Source organism: Ictidomys tridecemlineatus, chromosome 11, assembly GCF_052094955.1.
Source record: "Ictidomys tridecemlineatus isolate mIctTri1 chromosome 11, mIctTri1.hap1, whole genome shotgun sequence".
NCBI classification, from domain to species: domain Eukaryota; kingdom Metazoa; phylum Chordata; class Mammalia; order Rodentia; family Sciuridae; genus Ictidomys; species Ictidomys tridecemlineatus.
In genome coordinates, this window is record NC_135487.1 from 19,087,610 (window position 1) to 19,110,597 (window position 22,988).

Consider the following 22,988-nt stretch of genomic DNA (forward strand, 5'->3'; position numbering starts at 1 on the left):
GATGCTGAAGCATCCCAGGGTGTGCTCATTTGTTTGAGCTCGGAGCTGGGAGAGACACAGAAGAGTCTGGAGATCAAGAAGTAACACAATTTGTTTTAGAAAAGTTGTTCCTTCTTCCTGGGATGCTCTCCTCCCTGGTTTTCCCCTTCTGCTAACTCCTATTTGTGCATTAAGATTAAGCTGATTGATTGGGACTGTTGGTGTAGCTCAGTAGTAGAGTGCTTGCCTAGCAAAAGTGAGGCAAGTTTGATCCCCAGCATGCAAACAACAACTAAGCAAAGGCATTAAGCGGGGCTGGGGATGTGGCTCAAGCCGTAGCGCGCTCGCCTGGCATCCCTGTGGCCAGGGTTCGATCCTCAGCACCACAAACAAACAAAGATGTTGTGTCCACCGAAAAACTAAAAAATAAATATTAAAAAATTCTCTAAAAAAAAAAAATACAAAGGCATTAAGCCTGTGTTACCTCCTCCCAGAAGACTCTCAGGTTCCACTATCTGAGTCTGATCCTCCTCTGGGCTTGTCATTTCACTTAACCTGCTGAGCTGGGATCCAGAGGTTTACCCTGCCTCGGGAGGGCAGGTGCTAACCAGTCCCATCATTTCCCAGCTACATGGTTCCTGGCAGAATGAACTGTATGTTTTGGTTCATTTGTGTTTGAGCATCTTCTACTAGCAGTTAAGTTCTTTTGATGGCCAAAGCCAGCCATTTCATACGGGTTTTGTCAGTTCTGCTGGGATGGAGTAATGTAATTCAGAAAGTGGATATTTGCATTCCAGTGATTGAGGTTAAGTGAATTTTTGGAGATTGCAGTTGCTGGTTGGACTGAAACATTTTTAATCCTACTGAATTATTTTGAAGTAAATTACAGAGATTATATCCTCTTGCCCATAATGCTTCAGTGTATATCCCTAAAAGATATGAACTCTTTCTAACACACATCTCCTGGCAAGATAGCGCTGCTCCCACTGAAGAGTGCAAAGGCCGGCCTTTCTGCCCTGACCGGTACATCTCCTCCGCCCACACCCTGCTGGGCAAAGGAGGAAAAGCAAGAGAAACCTGTGCCCTGGATCACTTGGAACACAGGTACAGGACGGGAAGTCGTGCTCAGGCACGTGGCCTGCAACAACAAGCTGGGAAGTTCTGGAGAACTTGCTGCTGCTGCTGCTGCTGCTGCTGCTGCTGCTGCTGCTGCTGCTGCTGTGAAGAGATTGCCCAGCATGAGGTTGTTCAAATGGCTGACTTTCCTGGCCCACTGGGGTGTCACCTGGGCTGAACCAGGTAGGGCGTCTTCAGGAATGCCTGTGATGTCTTTGTTTTGTACTGTAAACTTGGATTTCAGCAGTTCCTAGAAGCCACAGGAAACAAAGTGCTGCTAAAAATAGCAAGGTTGGGAGGCTGTGGAGAGAGGCAGCAAGCCAGAAGCCTGAAGATTTTACCTGGGGCCAGGTATAGGATACTGACTTTGTTAATACCCTGTGTGTGTAAGAGCCTGTGGATTGGTAGAGGTAGGAAAGATGCATGAACTCATTCAAAAAACACTGGTAGAGGGCTGGGGTACAGCTTGGTGGTAGAGTGCTTGCCCAACATGCGCAAGATCCTGGATTTGATTCTAGCACCACCAAACAAAATAAAGCCAAAAAAATTGTTGGTGGTGGGCCTTCTCTGTACCAGATAGTCATTATTCTAGGATCCAGGAAGAAGGCAGAGAGGAAGACAAAGTCCTGGTCCTCACAGATCATTCCTTCACCTGGGAAGAAACAAACAAAAACCTAGATAAACAAATGCATAGTATTCCAGGAGATAAGAATAAGAAAATAGAATAGGGAGGTAGGGAATGCGGGGGAGGGGAGCATGCACAGAGCGTCCAAAGAAGAGCTGTCTAAGTGACATTCCCAACGATTCCTGAGGCAGTGAAGGAGAGAGCCATGTGGATGTCAGAACATTCCAGTAAGAGGTCAGAAGATGCACAAGCCCTAAAGTGGATGCATGGGTGATATGCATGAAGAAGAGCAAGGAAGTCAGTGTGGCTGGAACAGAACAGACAAAGGGATGAAGGAGGCGGGGGAAGACATGGGTCATCATCAGTGCAAAGGGGTTAGGGCCAGCTCACAGGTAACCTTGAGGACAATTTTAAGGACTCAGATCTGCTCAAAATAAAATGGGACATCATTCAAGGGTTTTAAACATAATATGATTTGACTTGGACTGTGGTATTGGGAAGAGAATGTAATGGGTTCAGGGAGTGTGACCAACTTGTCCTGGTTCATCTGAAACTTTCCTCCTTAAAGTCTAGTGCTTTGGGAATTCCCTTGGTCCTAGGCAAACTGAATAGTTTGTCTCCTGCTAAAGGAGAAGCAAGAAAACCAGGGGGAGGGGGCTGGGGTTGTGGCTCAGGGGTAGAGCATTTGCCTAGCACATGTAAGGCACTGAGTTTGATCCTCAGCACCACATAAAAGTAAATAAATAAAGGTATTATGTAATCTACAACTAAAATATATAATTATATATATGCAGGGAGGAGGCCACTGCTGTCATCCAGTAGACGGGGTGGAGCTGGGAGCAGGTGGTAGAAGCAGGGGTGAAGGGAAATGCTCCAATCTGGATAAGATTTGGCTGTCGGATGTCTGGTGCGGTGGTGAATGCCTGTAATCCTAGTGACTTGGAGACTGAGGCAGGAGGATCCCAAATTTGAGGTCAGTTTCAGCAACTTAGTGAGAACCTTTCTCAAAATAAAAAGTAGGGCTGGAGATGTGACTCAGTGGTTAAGCACCCCTGGGTTAAATCCCCAGTGTCCCCCCAATCAAAAAAAAAAAAAAAAAAGGATTGGTTGTGGGAGAGAAGGAAGGATCGAGGGCGACACCACTGTTTTTTGGCCTCAGCCAATGGAAGGATCTAACTGTCCTTTCTGAGGTGGGGACAACTGAGGTGCCGGACTCAGTTCTTCTGCATCCTGGCTGGAGTTCAAAGGGTCAGTGTCTCTAAGGAGCTCCTCTGGTCAGTCCACGTTCTTAGACACTCAAGAGTAAAAGGGACCTTGGCAAAGAACTTTGCTGGTGTGACCAGGCATCTGCAGAAGCCAGCAAGGAGGAACACCAGTGTTAGGTGGTCAGGAGGCAAGAGCAAAATGCCTGGGAAGGACTGACCTTCAGAAGCTGAGACTTAGAGGTGGAAGGTACCTCTAGGAAAATCCCTGAGAGGACTGTTCCCTGGGTGGGCAACCTGCTTAGGAGAAGGCTAAGAATGACAGTCCTCCTTCTGCCCTGGAGACAGATACCCCAGGACCCTGGGGGGACTTGACACTGCCCATCTGATTTGTGGTTTGGGAATGATAGAAAGAATCTTCCACTCCCTCACTCTTTCATTTTAAAATATTTTCTTACGAATCCAAATGCCAATTGGCACTTTCACCTCAGCCTAGGGAATCTCCTTCCTCCCTAATTGCACAAAGATATTCATTGTAGCATTGTGTATAATAATAAAAAATTGTCAGCAAGAATAAAATAGCTGAGTAGATTATGGTCTAACCATCTGGTGGAAAGTTTTCAAGACAATACAATGAAACTAAAAACAATAAATAATATTTAGTACAAGTCACCATTAAAATTTCTGCATATATTATTTTTGCATCATAATTTCACAACAGCTTTGTGAAGTATTATCATCCCCATTTTATAGACAAGGAAACTGAACTTTAGAAAAATATCTAGCCCAGGGTTATACATTTAAGTGTCTGAATCTGGACATAAACCCAGGCTGTCCAGTTACACTCTGTGTATAACACGATGCTATATAAATACAAGCAAGCCACTAAGGAAAATAGTAAGATTTATTCCAAATCTTTTTTTTTTTTTTTTTTTTTGGTACCATGGTTTGAATTGAACTCAGGAGCACTTGACCACTGAGCCACATCCCCATCCCTATTTTGTATTTTACTTAGAGACAGAATCTCACTGAGCTGCTTAGTGCCTTGCTTTTGTTGAGGCTGATTTTGAACTTGCAATCCTCCTGCCTCAGCTTCCCAAGCCACTAGGATTACCAGTGTGTGCCACTGTGCCTGGCAAAAATAGCAAGATTTAACACTTAGTACTTACAATGGGTCAGACTTGATATTAGGCACCTGGCATACACTATCCTTTTGAAACTTATTTGAAAAATAAAAGAAAAAAAACTTTTAATTTATTATTATTATTATTATTATTATTATTTGATTCAGGGTTTTACTATATTGCCCAGAATGACTTTGAACTCCCGAGCGGAAGCCTTCTGGGTGGCTGGACTTCAGGGGCATACCACCCTGCCCAGCTTCATTTGATTTGGATAGCCTCTGTAAAGTAGGTACTGTTACCCTTATACCCATTTTGCAGATAAAGAGTCCTTGGGAGACTTTGTCAAAACCAACACTTGCTGTACTTGTGCTAGCCACCTGAATTACTCCCCAGACTTTGAGATAAGCTTTGTATCTTTCTACACATTCTTTTGGGAATTTTTTTTTTTAAAGATGGCATCTTGCTAAGTTGCCCAGGTTGGCTTCAAATTTACGATTCTCTTACTTCAGCCTCCAGAATAACTGGTATTATAGGTGTGTGCCACTGCACCTGACTAGGATAGTAGATTTTTAAAGTATTATCTTCTCTCTCCAAACTTTCTGGGATGTACACATGTCTAATTTTAAAACAAAAGTAATTTAAAAATAATTCCCTTGCAAGTTTTTTTTTTTCCTCTTCAGATTCCACATCTTCAAGAGAACATTGAAACACTCAATCAGAGAGCAGCCTTCCCTGCTTACCTGAAGCTGGGGTTTCTACCTCTCCCTTCCTTGGCCAAGAGCTCTGGTGGGGGCCAAGCTGCTAGTGCCTTTTCCCCACCACATACCAGTGAAACTTTCCACTTGTTCCTCAGATTCAAATTGCAGAGAAACAGACAAGTTCTTCCAGTGCAGGTTAGCATGGTAACTGGAAACAGCCTCTCAAATCTGAGGGAGCAGGACCAGCTGGGGAAGGGGACTGATGGCCCCCAGAGTGTCTGGCCTGAGCCTCTGACTCCTTGTCTAACTTGGGGAGCTGCTGTGAGGGGAGTAGTCCAAGTGGCTAGCACAAGTACAGGAAGTGTTGGTTTTGACAAAGGAACCCTGTGTGGCTTATTTTACAGAGAAGGAATCATAATCCAAGTGCTTTGGTATTAATTGCTGAACATCAGTAGCCAAGGACTGAAATAAGAATCAGGATCCCTTTGTGGTGTGGGTTATAATATAATAAAAAACAAAGTCATAGTATCAAGGGGAAAAGGGAGAGTGAGAGAGAAAGAAGAAACTGAGGCCCAAAGGCTAGTTTGGCCCAGGGAATGAGCCCTGGCTAGCTTGCTCATCCCATGGCCAGGTGCTCCATAGGAGATAACTCAGTCACACAACCCACCTTTGCTGAGGGCATTCTCATTTTCATCTTCCAGATGAGGAAACTGAGGCTCAGCTAGGGAAATACCTGGCTCAAGTCACCATGGCCTATGTGGAGAAGTGTTGAGAGCCACAGAACAAGTCGGGATGAAGCCTGGCATTTTTGCCAGAAGGAGTGGTTGAGAGGTGACGCCAGCAAGCCATTAAGATGATGATAATTAAGTGAAGCTGTGTATAATTGCTGTGACTGGATGATGCTGGATTGAAACAGGCTGTGTATTCAGTTGTATATTAGACCCCTGCTGTCCAGCAATAGGGCGGCTCCTGCTGCCTGGGGCACCCGCTACTTTTGAGTTCTTGCGGAGTTCCGGCAGGTTGAGCTCTCCCAGGGATTCCTGGAGAGTTCGCATTGGTTGGCGAAGTTCTGGTGGTGGGAGTTCCGGTTGGTGTGTGGTGTTCCTGAAAGGGCCCCCGTGGGTGGCGTTTGCGGGAGTTCGGGCAATAAAGGAGTTCCTATTTGAACCTACAAGTGCCTCGTGGCCGCTCCGTTATTTTGTGCCTAGCTAGACTGCGGCAGAGGAGGCAGGATTCAAAATAAGATTTCCTTGATTGCAAATTTTATATATACTCTTGCAAAAACAACCCACTGCCCCAAACCGGTGGGTTGGATCCTGCTCTGGTCCTGCCTTGAATACCTATGTGACTGTGAGCCTCTCTTTTGCTATCTATAAAATAGGGATGATAGCAGAGGAAAGATTAAGTGTTATAGTTAAGTGATATTGTGCATGTACATAAGATGCTGTTAAAGTTTAAAGGGCCACATATAATAGATATAGATATAGGTTGGTAGGTAGATAGATAGATGTAGATACAGACATAGACATAAATATAGGTAATCTCCAAGGTCATATTGACAGCTAATAGCAGAGTACAGTGCACTATGATCATTTCTTTTTTTTTTTTTTTTAAAGAGAGCGAGATAGAGAGAATTTTAATATTTTATTTTTTAGTTATCGGCGGACACAACATCTTTGTTTGTATGTGGTGCTGAGGATCGAACCCGGGCCGCACGCGCATGCCAGGCGAGCGCGCTACCAGGCGAGCCACATCCCCAGCCCTATGATCATTTCTGTTCTTGAGAAGCTGAGGCGGATCACAGTTTGAAGCCAGCCTGGGCAATTTAGCAAGAACCTGTCTCAAAATAAAAAATAAAAATACTTGGATATGGGGCTGAGGCTGCAGCTCAGCAGTAGCACACTTGCCTGGCATGTATGAAGCATTGGGTTCAATTCTCAGCACCACATATAAATAAATAAAAAATAAAGTTCTATCAACAATTTAAAAAATATGTAAAAAAATACTTGGATATAGTTCAGTGATAGGGTGCCCCTGGGTTCAATCCCCAGTGTTGCAAAAAATTAAATAAAAATAAAAAATAAAACCTCATATAAGAGTTTACCGTAAAAGATTTAAGCATTGCAAGTCTGTATAAAGCCTCCTAACTTTAACAAGATACCCAGGTGAGGCATCTGTACAGTGAAGTTTGGGAAGCTCTTTCTAAAAGGTAGTGTTAGAATACAAAATTCCTTATACCTTCCTGCCTCACTCTTGGACCAGGGGTAATTACAGGTAACAGTATGGTATGTTGGAATTTTATCTCTACAAGCCATTTCTTGTTCATTATTTTATTTGATGCTCACAGGGAACAGGCCAGATATCAACATCCTTGGGCTTGGCAAAGCCAGGTGGCTTGGCTTGTCCAAAGTCCCTTGGGCAATACATGAAAGAGCTTGGATTAGAAACCAGATGACCAGGGTTAGGGATGAAGCTCAGTGATAGAACTTTGTTTAATATCAAGGCCTTGGGTTCGAACCCCAGTATCACAACAGCAAACAAACCAACACCCCCCCCCCATACAAACTCCAGAAAGAAACCAGATGGCCACCTCCCACCTGGGTGCTCCCACCCAAGGTCCTGGGGCCCAGGATTTCTCCAACACATGCTAATTAGGGCTTAATTCCTTTGGAGTAGGGCCTGAGCCTTACCACCTGCAGTCAATTCCAAAGAAAACTGTGGTTCCTATTCGCTTATGGTATGTGTATTATAACATCCTCCTTCCCCGGCCTCAAGTCAGCCAGAATGACCTCAGCCAGGTGCAGTGGCATGTGCCTATATTCCTAGATACTCAGGAGACTGAGGCAGGAGGATCACTTGAGCCTAGGAGTTGAAGGTCAGCCTGGGTAACATAGTGAGGGAGTGGGGGGGATGGGGGCTGAGGGTGTATATCCATGGAAAAGCCCTTGTCTAGCATGTGCAGGGCCCTGGATTTGATCCCCAGCAACACCACACACACACACACACACACACACACACACACACACACCAAAAAGAAAGAAGGAAAAGAAAAAATCCCCACTGCACACAATAGTTGCAAGGATACAGTGAGGCAAGCATTTGATGGGCCAGGTGCCTAGCTGACATTCTCCAAGTGCTTCCTGGTTGACTCATCCTGCCCATGGTCTGAGTACATATCGGCACATCTTCCACATTCCAGGCACTGTTCTAGGTGCTCAGGACACAGAAGGGAACAAGACAGGTTCTGTGCTCTCATGAGCTGACACTGTACACTGGAGAATGGATGATGAGCAAGCCAGCAAGATAACTCCATTTTTGAGAGTGCCCCAAAGAAAATAAAACTGGAGAAGGCCATAGCTAGTGACCAGATCAGGGAAGGTTTCTTTGAGGAAGTGACCTTTGGGTTAAGGCCTGAAAGAGGAGGAACAAACAACAGTATGAAGACAGGGGAAGACTGGGCACGGCTGGGGAAGACGCCCTGTGAAGAGAATGAGCCATGGCTGAGGAGGCAGAACTGGGCTTAGCAGCAGATGAGGTCACAGAGATCCAGGCTTCCACAATGAGGTCACGGGAGCCCAAGGAGGAAGAGCCACCTGCTTGGATCTCTAGCACTCTCTGCGGTTCTTTCCACAATCCTGGCCACCTCTGAAGTCAGGTCTTGGGGGATATGCGCGCGCACACACACACACACACACACACACCCAACAGAAGGAAGTGCCAGGAAGGCTGGCATGAGTTTCGGTTGTACACACTTGCTAGAAACTGACAACTGAAATGAGTCTCCGTCACCAGTTTTGGAGGTGGGGAAATGTTCACTGTGAGCTGATGTCACATCGGCCAAATTGCTCAGTTTTTGTGGCTAACTGACAAACAGCCTACTTGAAGCAGAGAAATATCTCCCGTCAAGGTCAGGGAAGTGTGGAAAACCACAAGAAGGACAAAGGCCTCTTGCTGCATCAGCTTGGCCAAACTAGCCTGAGGCTCAGACACAGATGTGACCCACTCAGCATGTGTCCAGTAGCTGTGCCCACCTACTAATCGGAATGGGGCAGTTTGATCTTTTACTCTAGCTTAGGGTTTTGCCCCACTATAGGAACGATTTCAAATACATTAGGGATCACAATATATGTGAAAGGGTTAAATTCCACCCATTATAAGCAAAGACTCAGTTTGAATTTAAAAAAAAATGCAGACATTTGTTGTCAACAAAAAAAGCACATCTAAAATAAAATGGCGGGCTGGGGCTATAGCTCAGTGGTAGAGTGCTTGCCTTGCATGTGTGAGGCACTGGGTTCAATCCTTGGCACCACATAAAAATAAATAAAGATATTGTGTCCATCTACAACTTAAAAAAAGGATTTAAAAAATAAATAAAATGGAATTGTTTTTACTCCCTTAGCAATCATGTCTCTCTGGGAGGGGAGCTGAACCATAGGCTACCCCCCACGACTGACCATGGGATCTGACACGTTGGCCTCCAAGCCTTAGTTTCCCATCTTTAAAATAGGATAATGATCAAAACCTCCCAGGGCTGTGGTGAAGATGACTGTACAGTGTACATGGGAGGGGTAATGATTTGCTTAATCAGTCATTTACACTTTAGTGTGAACAAGTTTCAGATCCTTTTCTGAAGGTTTAGATCAGTAGAGGTGGGCAAGAGCTCAAGAAGATCCAGGAGGAAAAGTCAAGAGAGTTAGGGGCCTGTCCTGGAATCACATGGAATATCCTGTGGCTTGGGTGAGGTCCTGGCTATCCGGCCCTGAAACCAACAGAAGGAGCCCAGACTTGGGTGAGAGATGTTGACTATGTGCTGTGAGTGACCCAGGAAGTGGAGGAGGAAGAGACAGCAGAAAAATGAGGATATCTTAGCCTTCACCCTAATCTTAGCCTTCACCCTAATCTTAGCTAGAAACACAGGATTTAGGGAACGGGCCAGACCTGTTCAATCCTCCTTCAATAAGCAGTCATTAAAGCTGCTCAGTCTGGGTACACGTGAGAAGCCCACTTTGTTTGACCTGTTCTTGGGATTCCTTTCTCCGTATGATGTCAAGAATATTTTTGTCATTTCAACTTCCCTTGGTTTGGAGCTGGGTGTAAAGGGAGTAAAAACAATGTTTACTCCCTTTTGTTAAGGGAGTAAAAACAATGCCATTTTATTTATTTTTTAAATCCTTATTTTAATTGTAGATGGACGAAATATCTTTATTTATTTTTATGTGATGCCGAGGATTGAACCCATGTCAGTGAACAGGACCACTCCCAGCTACTTGAGCTGCCACTCTGAATCCAGAATTACTGTGGGTTCACCCACACCGGAAACTTAGCCCACACTGAAATCACCTTCCTTCTTCTCTGATCTAGTACTCGAAGACTTTGTTGCTGCCCATATCCCATGGGGTTTTCGCTGGTGTTCATTAGTTAGATCTTCCAACTCATTTGGGGTACAAGTCTCCTCCAGTAAAAATTTTTGTATGTATTCCACTGGCAGATGACAGAATCTGGCTATAGCAATGGGCTCAGAGAGTGACCTTGCTTGCCTGGAGTCACACAGCCCATAAATGGCTCCAGAGCCTGAGCACTAACCTCTATTCACTCTTGCCTTTGCTTGAAAACCAGCACCCTAGTCGGAGCATGTTGAGGGTCATGAAGCCCTATCCCCCTTACGGCCACTATGGATGCTGGGGTGGGCAATAGAAAGGGTCTTGCCAAGGGGCACGGGTCAGGGATGGAGGAAGTCTTTTCTCTGCTCAATACCATCCTGGTCAAAGCCCGGCTGTTGGGCCCTCCTTCTTGAACCTGGGTTCCCAGAGAAGGCCTCCGTCCACCAGTGCAGCATGCCCGCCCCAGCCCAGCTTCCTCTGGACTTCTTTCCCATCCAAGCTCACGAAGGGATCAGCATTGAGGGAAGGTCTCTTTTCCTCTGCAGGGAAGTTCTGGCACATCTCTGACCTGCACCTCGACCCCAACTACACAGTATCCAAAGACCCCCTCCGGGTGTGCCCATCAGCGGGCTCCCAGCCGGTGCCCAATGCAGGACCCTGGGGTGACTACCTCTGTGATTCTCCTTGGGTCCTCATCAATTCCTCCATCTACGCCATGAAGGAGATAGAGCCGGAGCCAGACTTCATTCTCTGGACGGGGTAAGAGCAGTCATGACAGAACTCCCCTTCATGGGGCACCTTCCAACTGGGTCCCTTGTCCTCATATTCTCTTTTAGTTCTCCCATCAGTCCTGTTTCAAGAACTTAAGTAATTTGGCCAAGGGACCCTGGCTGATTCCAAAGACTGCCCTCAACCTCTGTGTTCTGGTCCCAGTGGATCACAGCCTTCACTGGAGCTGGGGACAGGGATTTAGCCCATCTGGGCGCCTGAAGAACTCAGGTTTTAAGCTAGGGAGGGATAAGAGAGCTACTCCCTTTGTGTTTTAGAGACTCTAAGCCTGAGAGATCCAAATCCAGGGAAGGAAGAAGGGATGAGGATTGAAAGTGGTCCAGCTTCGGGACCAAGTGTTCTGGTCAGCTGCATGCCACCCCTGGGCTTCCTGGTGGCCCTAGAGTACTTGCGGGTCAGGGTACTACTTGTTTTGGGGAGAGCTGGAGGGGTGATTCCCCTCAGCCACAGAGACTCACTTTCTGTTACTCCGACAAGGATGCAGCTGTAAGACCATCAACTTTCCTGGGCACTTGTCCTCCTCCTCCCTCAAGGGCTCCCCATGCCCTTGCCCACTCCCTCATTTGGTGGGTCAACCTGTCACATCCCTGGGGATTGGGGATGGCAAGCACAGACTTGCCTTCAAGGAGCTCACAGTCTTGCAGGAAATGCAGAGAAGCCTCCATTTATCACAACATCCCAGTGAGGAGAGAGAGTCACCTGGGGCATATGGGAGCTTCACAGGACACTTGACCCATGTGGTAGGATTGGAGAGGACATCTTTCAACAAGTGGTGAACCAGGGGAGCTGGGGAGAAGGGCTGGAGGGAGCTCAGACTTAGTGTTCATCTGCCAGCTTCCATGGACACTTCTGGAAGGCAAGATGAAGCCCACAATGCCCCTGGCTGTCCTCATTTATAAAGAAGTTTACTTCTCTGAGCTGCAAACCCTTGCAGAACAGCCCATGGAAATTGGATTTGTTTTCTGTGAGACAAAATAAAGGTATTGTGTCCATCTATAACCAAAAAAAAAAAATAATAATAATAATAATAAATAAAAATAAAAAGGGCTGGGGATGTGGCTCAGTGGTTAAGTACCACTGGGTTCAATCCCCAGGACCAAAAAAAGAAAAGACCCCACCATAAATTAAGCCAGCTGTGAGCTCTTAGTGGCAACAGTAGCATTAGTGGTTAGCATTAAGCTAATGAACTTCCCTGGGTGAGAACCTGGACAGCCATTGCCTCACTGTTCGGTCTAGCCAAGAGGCCTCAGGATATAGATTGTCTGGATTACCCTGCCTCCTGCTACCCTCCCGGAACTCTGCCTGTCACCATTCTCCTTCCTTCTCCCCTCACCCTGCTGAGATATTTAGGTGAACCTAAGAATTTAGGTCAGTTGAATGGGGGACAAAATGGCCTCAGCATGCCCTAGAGAAGATCTGAACCCTGCACAAAACAGAAATGCAAACATGTTTCTGCAACGATGTGATTCAGCCAGTGGGGGCCCTCACCAGAAACTGCACCAGACTGTTTGGACCACCAGTCTCCAAAACTATGAGCTAAATAAACCTCTTTTCTTTAGAAAGTAATAATGCTAATAACTAATATTTTTTTTTAAAGAGAGAGTGAGAGAGGAGAGAGAAAGAGAGAATTTTTAATATTTATTTTTTAGTTCTTGGCGGACACAACATCTTTGTTGGTATGTGGTGCTGAGGATTGAACCCAGGCCGCACGCATGCCAGACGAGCGCGCTACCCGCCTGAGCCACATTCCCAGCCCCGCTAATAACTAATATTAATGACAACCTAACAGATGCTGTTAATACATTATGTATGTTATACATACATGTGTGTGTGTGTGTGTGTGTGTGTATTTTTCATCTCTATTGAAGTCTCATCAGTACTCTTGAGTTGGTGCCTATTATTCCCTGTTTTAGAGATGAGCTAGGCTGGAATTGTAGCTCAGTGGTAGAGTGCTTGCCTGGCACACGTGAGGCACTGGGTTCAAACCTCAGCACCAAACAAACAAATAAATAAATAAATAAAGATGAGCTAATAGAGGCTCAGAGAGGTTAAGAACCAGGCCAGGGACCTACAGCAGGCAAATGGCAGAGCCCATGTTAGAACGCTTTTCTGTCTCTGCTCCAGCCTGACCATTCCCCTTCATGTGGATATGTGAAGCCCAGTTCCACAACTTTCTTCTCACTGCAGTGTTGTCCCTTCCTCTTCTTTTGTCCCTTTCTGCGTTTCCTACCCCCACTGTCTCTGTGGTGTTTTTCAGTGATGACACGCCTCACGTGCCCAATGAGAGGCTGGGAGAGGCAGCTGTGCTGGAAATTGTGGAGCGCCTGACCAGCCTCCTCGGGGAGGTCTTTCCAGGTAAGACTCTGCCATTGATTGGTCTCTGAACTCCAGATAGTGCCCGGCACAGGGGCAGGACAGCAGCAGTGAGGCTTTTCTCCTCTGACCATGATGGCTGCTGCCCAGGTCCTGTGCCAGGTGCTTCACAGTGACCATTTCTTACCTTCTGCACAATCCTGCAAGGGACGCGGAAGGAGATGCCTGTGTTTTACTACCTTCTGCTCCTTCTTTGTGAACACTAGACTCAAACCTTTCTCATTTGTCTACACTTTTGTGGTGTCTTTGGGTAAGCATCATGTGGCTTACACACATGTCCTACTATGTCCCTGGAGTCGGCATTTGCTGTCTTCAAACCATCCAGGCTGCCAAGGCCTCTGGGAAAAGCTGATTTCTAGCCAAGGTGCTGTCTGTGTGCTTTCAAGGCCTTGTGAGCCTGGCAGAACAGACAGAGATGGAGATGGAGTGAGGCAATGACTTTGGGGCACATAACAGGGAGGAGAGTGTCTATGCCTCATCTCATGTTGAATATGTGTGTCAGGGGCTCTGCCAAATGCAAGGTCCTGGGGCCTGAATCAAGTCCACAGGCTGCCAGCTGGGGATTTGAGATAGCTGCCTACACCCTCTTCAGTTCTAGTACAGCTGCTCCTTCTAAAAGTCTTAGTCATGGGTCCCCAGAATCCAGATATGGAACAATGATAATAAAAATAAGTAACAGTTGCATTAATAACTGAGCCAAGTGTCCATACTGAGAATTTCACATCTTAGCTCATTCATTGTCATGATAGTCCCAGAGAGGGAAGCTCTTACCTGCTTACCTTTACTACTGAGCCTTTGGGTCAAGTCCACTGGTCAAGGTCATATGGCAAGGGTGAGGCCCTAAATCCTAATCTGAACTCTGTTCTTATCATCACTCCCTCTGCCTCCTCCCCTTAACATAAAACAACTAGGTCAAAGAGATGCCTGGAAGCTTCCAGCTTATTTAACTCAACCTCTTCCCGTTTATTTAACTCATGCCCAACCCAGACGCATTTGGGCTTATTTATCTTCCAGCAGATGTTACTACTTAGGATCAAACTAGGACATCCTCCTCACCCAGCAATAGGTACGATTATTCCCAATCATACATAGGGAACTATGGCTCCGAGCTAGTCACTTTCTAGGGAAGAATTCATATTCAGGTCCAATTTGAGCCTCTTTCCTCTGCTCCACGTGGAACTTCTATAGTAGAAGTAGAATAATGTATAAGAAAATGTTTTTTTTGGCTCTGATTTAACACACAAATATAAATGATAAGATTTTGTAGTCTATGACACCCTGGCACCTTTATTAAATTTCCTAATATCTAAGATGTCACTGACTAAGTGATATGTCATTATTTTATATATGGCCAAGAAGACAATGCTACCTGTTGAAAATGGCATAGTGCTTTCTCATGACCATCATGGGAAGACACAACTCACTTTTAGAGATGTTAAAATGAGACCAAAATGGAAGAGAAGAAATGAAACATCATCTTATTGGAGAATTATAATAACAGAGGCCAAACAGAACACCCCCATTTTAAATAAGTAAGGTCAAACAATTTGTTCGAGGGTTCTGGAACTGTAGCTCAGTGGTAAAGCACTTGTCTAGCATGTACCGAGCCCTGGGATCAATCTCTAGCATCCCAAAAATAATTTTAAAAAAAGAGGAGGAAAGGACACAGTTAGAGATTCCGTGTTCTATATCACCTGTATGACCACCAGTCACTGAGGACACTGGCCCTGCCTTGCTAGCAAGCAGGTTTATAAAATTAAAAACAACAACAAAAACCAGAACCTAATTCTTACTCTGCCACATTCTGACTGGGTAATCTCATCTAGACTCTGTTTTCTTCCTGTGAATAAAAGAGAACACTGGGACCTATCTCTGCCCCCTGGGTTGTTATGGTGATGAAAAAAGGTAACCCATTTACTCTTTTGATTAATCAACAAATATTTATTGAGCACATACTATGAGTGAGACACTACTATAGGGGCTGGGGAATCGGACAATAAACAAGATACCAGGTCATGCCCTTGATGGAGCCATCATGTCCACTTGTGCCAGGGCAGTGGGGTAGGTTGCTGAAAGGCCATATGAAGTCTTGCAAGACACGCAATTTGTTGGGGGAAAGTTTACAAGAGATGAGTGACTGCTCCAAGGAAGTTCAGAGGCAACAGGCTGTCAGATAGCACCTCCTCCCTCAGGACACTTTGTCAAGCAGCGCCTCCTCTCCCCTGTGGCATTTGTCCAGTGTCCTGTCTGGCTGAATGACACAGATCCTTTCCACAGTACTCTCAGTTCTGCACCTGTCCCACTCAGAGAGGAGTTTTACATGTTGGGCTGCAGAAGCAGTGACATCATCGGCATTAGCTTAGTTCGCCTGTCTGATCAGCATCCTCAGGGGCAACTGTCCTGACGTAAGTGCAAGAAAGCTTTCTACAGCTTTCTACTGAGTGCCCTAGTCCCCAGTGTGTGTAAGAGAAAGCCAGTGTCCTTCAAGATATATGTATCTGAAACTTCTGGCCGAGGCTTCCCGTCATTGTTCCCTTAACTTGGCTAGGTTCTTGGGAATAGAAAGGGAGCATTCAGGGACATGATGTTTCACTGTTGCCTTTTTCTTTAGGGATGATACAGGACCTTATGTTTGCAAGGAACCTGGAACTTGGCAGGAGTTAAAAAAAAAATTGAAGAGATTCCTTCCCTTCTCATCTGCCTTTGGGACTCTGGGGTTTGTGCTTTTTCTTAAAATAATTCTTGCCTTTTTTTCCTTCACTTTTTTTTTTTTGCAGAGCTGGGGATTGAATCCAGGGCCTTGCGCATGGTAGGCAAATGCTCTACCATTGAGCTGCACCCGCAGCCCTTCCCAGGATTCTTAGTGGCTGTTGGCATGTACTTTAGAGAGCCGCTTCCAGGCAGTTAGGGTAAACCATTAAACAACCTCCTCCTGATGCAGAGCTCTTTGCATTTCCAGATCTTGTAGGTTATACATGGCAATGGGTTTGTTAGAGGCATTTCCCAGCCTGGAATTGAAGGCTTCTGTTTCTCATGGTGGTTCAAGGTCACTCCCTGGGATGTATCAAACTTGTATATGAGCAAGGCCCATGTCTCTGAGAACAAGAGGGTCTCCCCCTACCCCTTCTCTTTCTAGAGGAGTTTTTATTCATTATCAAATATTTGTTGTGCACCTACTGTGTGTCAGACATAGAGCCTAAAATAAAATAAAAGCAGTAGTAAGGCTGTTAACAAGGAGGAAATAAGTCTGCTGAGCTCTCCTATACCCACTGTACATATTCACAGGCCAATTCCTCAGGGAGGCATCCCCTAATTCCCTACTTTCAGACCTTCATTATCACTCCCATAGCAAGTAACCTGCCCCCCCCCAACCCTTTTTAAACAGCGCTCATACCTCTAATTACTCAGTACCTAGTAACTTACTGCGCTGCAGATCCTCTGGGACTGCAAGTGAGAACCTGGTTCCCAGATCTATGCATTGACACATAGTAGGTGCTTAATAAAAATTTGTTGACTTCATGAATGTGGGAAATTTCTTAGTCCTCCCAGAGTGAATGAGGCTGCTCCCCTAACAGTAAGATGGATCTGGAATTGACAAGGTATCAAGTGGCTGATGATGATAATGAATTATTTAGACCCTCCCACTTTCCCCTTATCATCTGGGGCCTCCTTTATGACCAGAAAATTTTCTGCTGGGAATGGGTTTAGGGGCTGGGATCAGGCAACTTGCTGCTCTTCCTTCCTTCCCAGACTTGATCAAAGTTCAGCCAGATTTTATCAAATGTGGTTTTTTTATACTTATTTTTGTGTTTTCTTCATCTGTTATTGTTCTTTCCCATCAGCTCCAATGGCCAGTAGTCAACTGAAAATGGCTAACTCCATCAAGTCTTTTACATATTTAAAAAAAATTTTTGTAGTTGTAGATGGACAGAATGCCATATTTTTATGTGGTGCTGAGGATGGAACCCAGTGCCTCACACATGCTAGGCAAGTGCTCTGCCACTGAGCTACAGCCCCAGCCCTCTTTTGCATATTGTAAAAATATTTCTTCCTTTCCTCCCAGACACTAAAGTCTACGCAGCTTTGGGAAATCATGACTTTCACCCTAAAAACCAGTTCCCAGCACAGAGCAACAACATCTACAATCATGTAGCAGAATTATGGAGACCATGGCTTAGTAACGAATCCGTCACTCTCTTCAAAGAAGGTACAAAAGCCATTTGCTACTGTAAGGAGCACTTACTGTATGATCTAATTTCATCTTCACAACAATTCCTTGAAATAGGTACTGATTTTATCCTTATTTTACAGATTAGGAGACTGAGGCCTGAAAGTATCAAATCACTTGATTGAGGTTGCACAGCTTAGCAAAGGCAAGCTTGAGAGCAGAATCCAGGACAGACTCCAAAGTTTGCGCTTTTAACCTCACAGTATTAATGATGGTCATAAGCCAATAGATATTCAGCATTTACTGTATGCCAGCGTCTCTTAAGCACAGTTCTAAAATCTTCACAGCAACCCTAGGAAGGAGCTGACCTTCAAGCTCAACCTGGTTTGACCCTTGCCACCATTGACATTGTGGCCTGGATGATTCTTTCTTATAGAGGGCCATCCTCTGTGAGAGTATTGTAGAGTATTTAGCCTCAACCCTGGTCTCTACTCACTAGATGCCACTCACACACCAGTTGTGACAACTAAAAATTTCTCCGAACATTGTCAAATGTTCCCTGGGTCAAAACTTTCCTGGTTGAGAACCACTGGTCCAGAGACCCAGCCAGCCCCAGGGATGCCTGACCCTTTTCTTCCCTTTCTTCTGTCTCCGGCTGCTGGGACTCCCCATGGGTCTAAACCAACCACAAGTCTGCAGCGCAGAAGCCCATTGCTTTAGTCTGAACAGGTCAGCTCCTGGAACAGATAGCTGAGTGGAGGAGGGTCAACAATGGATCCGAATGGCAAACACATTATTATTATTCCCATTAGAAGATGAGGAAATTAAGGCATAGAGAGGTGAAGTAACTTTCTCAAGTTGCACAGCTAATGAATGACAGAGCCCCTGGTCTTACTCCTCGCTGCCCCTCGTAGGGGAAAGGTGGGAAGGAGAAGGTGGGAGAGTGAGGTGGAATCCGGCAGGAGCCCCCTTCAGGTTCTCCCTGGCTGTGACATCCTAGGTGCCTTCTATTCTGAGAAGTTGCCAGGTCCGAGCAGGGCGGGGCGAATCGTGGTCCTCAACACCAACCTGTACTACAGCAACAATGAGCAGACAGCTGGCATGGCTGACCCGGGCCTGCAGTTCCAGTGGCTGGAAGATGTGCTGACCAATGCATCCCAGGCTGGGGAGATGGTGAGTGCTCCTGCTTCTTCCTCCCTCTCTTCTGGGTTACTTCCCGAACAAGTTTCCCACTTGGCACAAACTCATCTGCCCACACTGAGATGCACACATCTTAGAAGGGGCCGCTTCTACTCCCACAACAGCCCTATGGGCTAGGAGGGTCCTGGGTCCTGGAGCCTGTGTAGATGAAGACCTTGAGGCTCACGGGAACAGTGATGGTCCCAAGTCACCCAGTAAATGATGGAGCGGAGGTAGAACCCCAGTCTCTAGAACCCAAGTTCAGAGCTCTTTCCACTGCTACTACACCACCCTGGCCACCTGTACTGTGCACTAGATCTCAGGGGGATGCCCTGGCCTTGAGATATGTCCATCTAGTCTGCTGGGATGGCACCTCAAGGACTGGCACAGTGTCTCATGTGCCTGAGTCCTTGCATTGCCCAGAATGTTCCAAGAGGGTATCACAGCTGGTGCTCATGAGCACTCATGATGCCAAGCTCAGTGCTTTTTATGGATGATCTCATTTAACTCTGAAAACTCCACCAGGTAGCTGCTATTCCAGATGAGAGACAGCTGACACTCAGAGAGTGACACAGCTGGTGTCCAAGCAGCAGTTTGACTCCAAAGCTCATGTTCTTAATCCTGTCCCCTGTTCTGTCTCCTGCAAAGGTGGCCAAGTAGCCAAGGTTTATTAACCAAGTGACTTGGGGAGTGTAAGGCATGAACACACATGGCCACATAGCATGCTATATAAGAATGCTCAAGCTCTCTGAGAAGGAATAGGAAGGCTTTATGGAGGAGGTGATTTTGGAGCAATGATCGGAAGTAAGGGTAGGATTTTTAGAAAACAAGAAGGGTTCTCCAGTTGGCACGAATAGCATGGACAAAGACACAGAGGTGGGAAGGCATGTGGCACACCTGTTTTGGGGTATAGAGCAAATGTCAGGGGAGAGAATGGGAGGAATGTCAGGGATGAGATTCTTGTGAGCTGCCCACCTGCCTTTGGGGGAGATGGGCAGTTTTTTTTTTAATATTTATTTTTTTTGTTTTAGATGGACACAATATCTTTATTTTATTTTTATGTGGTGCTGAGGATCAAATCCAGTGCCTCACGCATGCCAGGCAAGCGCTCTACCATTTGAGCCACATCCCAAGCCCCGAGATGGGCAGTTTTAAGAGGTAGAAATGAGGATCCGGAGAGAACACCTCTGTCCTGGACACCTCTTCCTTGCAGGTGTACATTATTGGCCACGTGCCCCCCGGCTTCTTTGAGAAGACACGGAACAAGCCGTGGTTCCGGGAGGACTTCAATGAGGAGTACCTGAAGGTGGTCCGGAAGCACCATAGAGTCATAGCAGGGCAGTTCTTTGGGCACCACCATACCGACAGCTTCCGGATGTTCTACGATGATGCAGGTACTCGATCTGGAGGGCAAATGCCAGCATGCCCCCTCCTTCTCTCACCAACCTCTCTCAGTCCCACTTTCTCTCTCCTAAAAGGTGCCCCCATAAGCGTCATGTTTCTCACGCCTGGGGTCACCCCGTGGAAAACCACATTACCTGGAGTCGTCAACGGGGCCAATAATCCAGGCATCCGGGTGTTGGAGTATGACCGAGCCACACTGAAGCTGCAGGTCAGGGGCCCTGGGTCTGCTGAGGCCAGAGGAGGAGGGTGGGAGGGACTTCCTTAACTCTCAGCCAGCCTGCTTACCTGCTGCTGACCCTTGAGCTTCTCCCAAGCTACTTCCACTCTTCTCAGGATCAGGTTCAGAACCCTGGAGCTGCCTGCCACTAAAGCAGGTCAGTTCTTCCCCAAACTCCCCTTCGTCCAGGATGGTTGCCATAGCCTCCTTCCCTGTCTTCCTGCCTCCCACCCTGACCTGCATGCAATAACCCATCCACTACACAAAAAGAAGGGATTCATCTCTCTGAAGCACTGCTTTCATCCACATGAGTGGGATGCCTTGGTGCAAGCCTGATATCCCAGCAACTTGGGAGGCTGAGAGAGGAATAGCAAGTTCGAGGCCAGCCTTGGCAACTTAGTGAGGCCCTAAGCAACTTAACAAGACCCTGTCTCAGACATAAAAAGTGCTGGGGATGTAGCTCAATGGTAAAGTGCTTCAACGTTCAAGCAATCCCAGTAACAAAAACAAACAACAAACTCTCCAAATGGCATTCCAGTGCCCTCAAGACAAAGCTGGATCTCCTTGGCTTGGTATTTGAGGCTTCCCACACTCTGATCTCAAGTCCATTGCCCACTTCTTCCCTAATACTGAGTAGGCTCTAGGCCCTAACTTGTCAAACAAGCCCTCACCTCCTAAGATGGCTATGATTGTTGAAATGCCAAAGAAATACTATTCCTTTATCTGTTCAACAAAATGTGGAACATGAAGCCTCTGTGATATGTCTTGTTCTGGCTCAGGAAATGCATATGACAGCTAAACAAGCTTGCTGCCCTTTTAGACTTGATGTTCTGACAGAAGAGAGATAATAAATGAATAGGTTAAAATTGAGTAGGGACAGAGTGGAGCCAGGAAGAAAAAACGGAAGGAGGAGAAGGTTAGTGATGGTAAAGGGTTTTGTGTGCTCTTAGGGGGAAAGGGTCACAGGTAAGGTGACATTTGGGCTCTGAATCAATTGAGAGATTGAGCCAGGTGGACATCTTAGGAAGACAAAGGGAACAGCAAGTGAGAGGCCCTGGGGTGGGAACGTGCTGGGTGCATTAGGGGAAGAGCCCAGGGTGGCCACAGTGGAAGGCACAGGGAAGAGTGGAAGGAGTGAGGCCAGGTCATGAAGGGCACAAGGAAGACTCTGAATTGGGAGGGTTTGGGACAGAGCAAAAATATATTCTGATACAGTTTTACAGAATCACCACGTGTGCTGTGCCAAGAACAAGTCACCAGGGCCAAGGGGAGAAATAGAGGGGCAGTTAGGACATAAGTGTCACAGAAACCAACTGCAAGATGATGGTGGTTTGGGCCAGGGTGGTGGAAGGGCACTGGTGAGAAGTGTCTGATCCTGTAGGTATTTTGGAAGCAGAGTAGCTAGAATTTGCTAGTGGACTGGTGTGGGATATGGGGCGTGTCAGAGACGAATGGAGGATTCTGAGGCATTTGGCCTGAGCACTGAGAAGATGAGGTTTCTGGTTATTGAGACAGGGTGACTGCAGGAAGGTGAGGTTTCAGAGGGAAGATCTAGTTTGGCATCCAAGTAGAGATGGCTGGGAGAAGCCTCTGTCAACTGGCTACTCCCTTATAGAACAGAAAATGCAGTGGGGTAAACAATCTGGGTCCCAATTCTACCCTTGCCACTATATGACCCTGGTCAAGTGAATTTACTTCTTTAGGCCTTCCATTGCCTCATTAGTAAAATGGGAGTAATAAGCCCAGTTACCTCATCAGAGGATGTCTGCCAAGCATACCTGGTAGGTGGCTACACATTCACTAATAGCAGTCATTATTATGACTATAAAGAATCTAGGGGTAAATGCAAGGTATAGAATTAGGGGTGCAGCTAAACAACTGCTCACCTGACCCTGTGCCCGCTCTTCAGGACATGGTGACCTACTTCATGAACCTAAGCCTGGCGAACTCGCAGGAAAGCCCACGCTGGGAGCTCGAGTACCGGCTGACTGAGGCCTATGAGGTGCCAGACGCAGGCCCCCGCTCCATGCACGCTGCGCTGATCCGCATCGCCACCAACCAGGGCACATTGCAGCGCTACTACGTCTACAACTCAGTCAGCTACGACTTGGCATCCTGTGGTGAGCCTTGCCGCACAGAGCACGTGTGTGCCATCCAACAGGTTGCCTTCGAGGCCTATGCCACCTGCCTACAGGCTTTCGCCACTGCGCCTGCGCCCCTGCTGCCGCTCCTGCTGGCATCATATCTGGGCCTGCACGCACTGTTAGCACGGTGACTTTAGTTGTCCCCGTGCTTAGCTCGCCTTCCTCCTGGCAAATTGGAGCAGCATCACCCCCTCGAGACCTGGACTTCACCCCCATTTCCCCGCATCCGAGGGGAGTAAACTAGACTGGGACTGCCGGATCAAGAAACGAAGCCCCAAAGACTCCTCCAGAAGCACATTTCTTTAAAGTTTCATGTCTTATCCACAAAACAATGCTCATGGTGCATTTTATTCTGTACATTATTCCTTTTAATATGTAAATGATGTTTAAAGTGGGTCACTTGCAGTTACAAGTGCACTCAATGAACCACCATGTCCGTCCTGTGCTCCTGGTGTATCCCCTGCTCAAGTCTAAACTGAGCACCTGTAGTTTGCAAAAATACCGCATTTGGGGTCAGAATATGTCTTTCCCTCCCCGCGCCCCGCCCTCGTTTGGGTTTGCAATAATGTTAACGTAAAGGATCACGGTT

At 46.5% G+C, this 22,988-nt stretch overlaps 1 protein-coding gene across 1 annotated transcript; it reads left to right on the forward strand.

Annotated features, from left to right (window-relative positions):
- Positions 1-1,019: 1,019 nt before the first annotated feature.
- Smpdl3b (sphingomyelin phosphodiesterase acid like 3B) lies at positions 1,020-22,980 on the forward strand. The gene is made up of 8 exons (XM_005318085.3): positions 1,020-1,278; positions 10,671-10,884; positions 13,172-13,269; positions 17,351-17,494; positions 18,456-18,628; positions 19,848-20,028; positions 20,113-20,246; positions 22,165-22,980. Exons 1-8 carry the CDS (start codon positions 1,218-1,220, stop codon positions 22,528-22,530), a joined length of 1,371 nt encoding a protein of 456 aa, XP_005318142.2. The 5' UTR covers positions 1,020-1,217; the 3' UTR covers positions 22,531-22,980.
- Positions 22,981-22,988: the final 8 nt, after the last annotated feature.

Excerpts from the sequence above, each read along its gene's own strand:
- Smpdl3b (XM_005318085.3), top strand. The coding sequence starts at position 1,218 with ATGAGGTTGTTCAAATGGCTGACTTTCCTGGCCCACTGGGGTGTCACC. Across the intron at positions 10,885-13,171 it reads GACTTCATTCTCTGGACGGG|TGATGACACGCCTCACGTGC; the intron begins GTAAGAGCAGTC and ends GGTGTTTTTCAG. Across the intron at positions 20,029-20,112 it reads GATGTTCTACGATGATGCAG|GTGCCCCCATAAGCGTCATG; the intron begins GTACTCGATCTG and ends CTCTCCTAAAAG.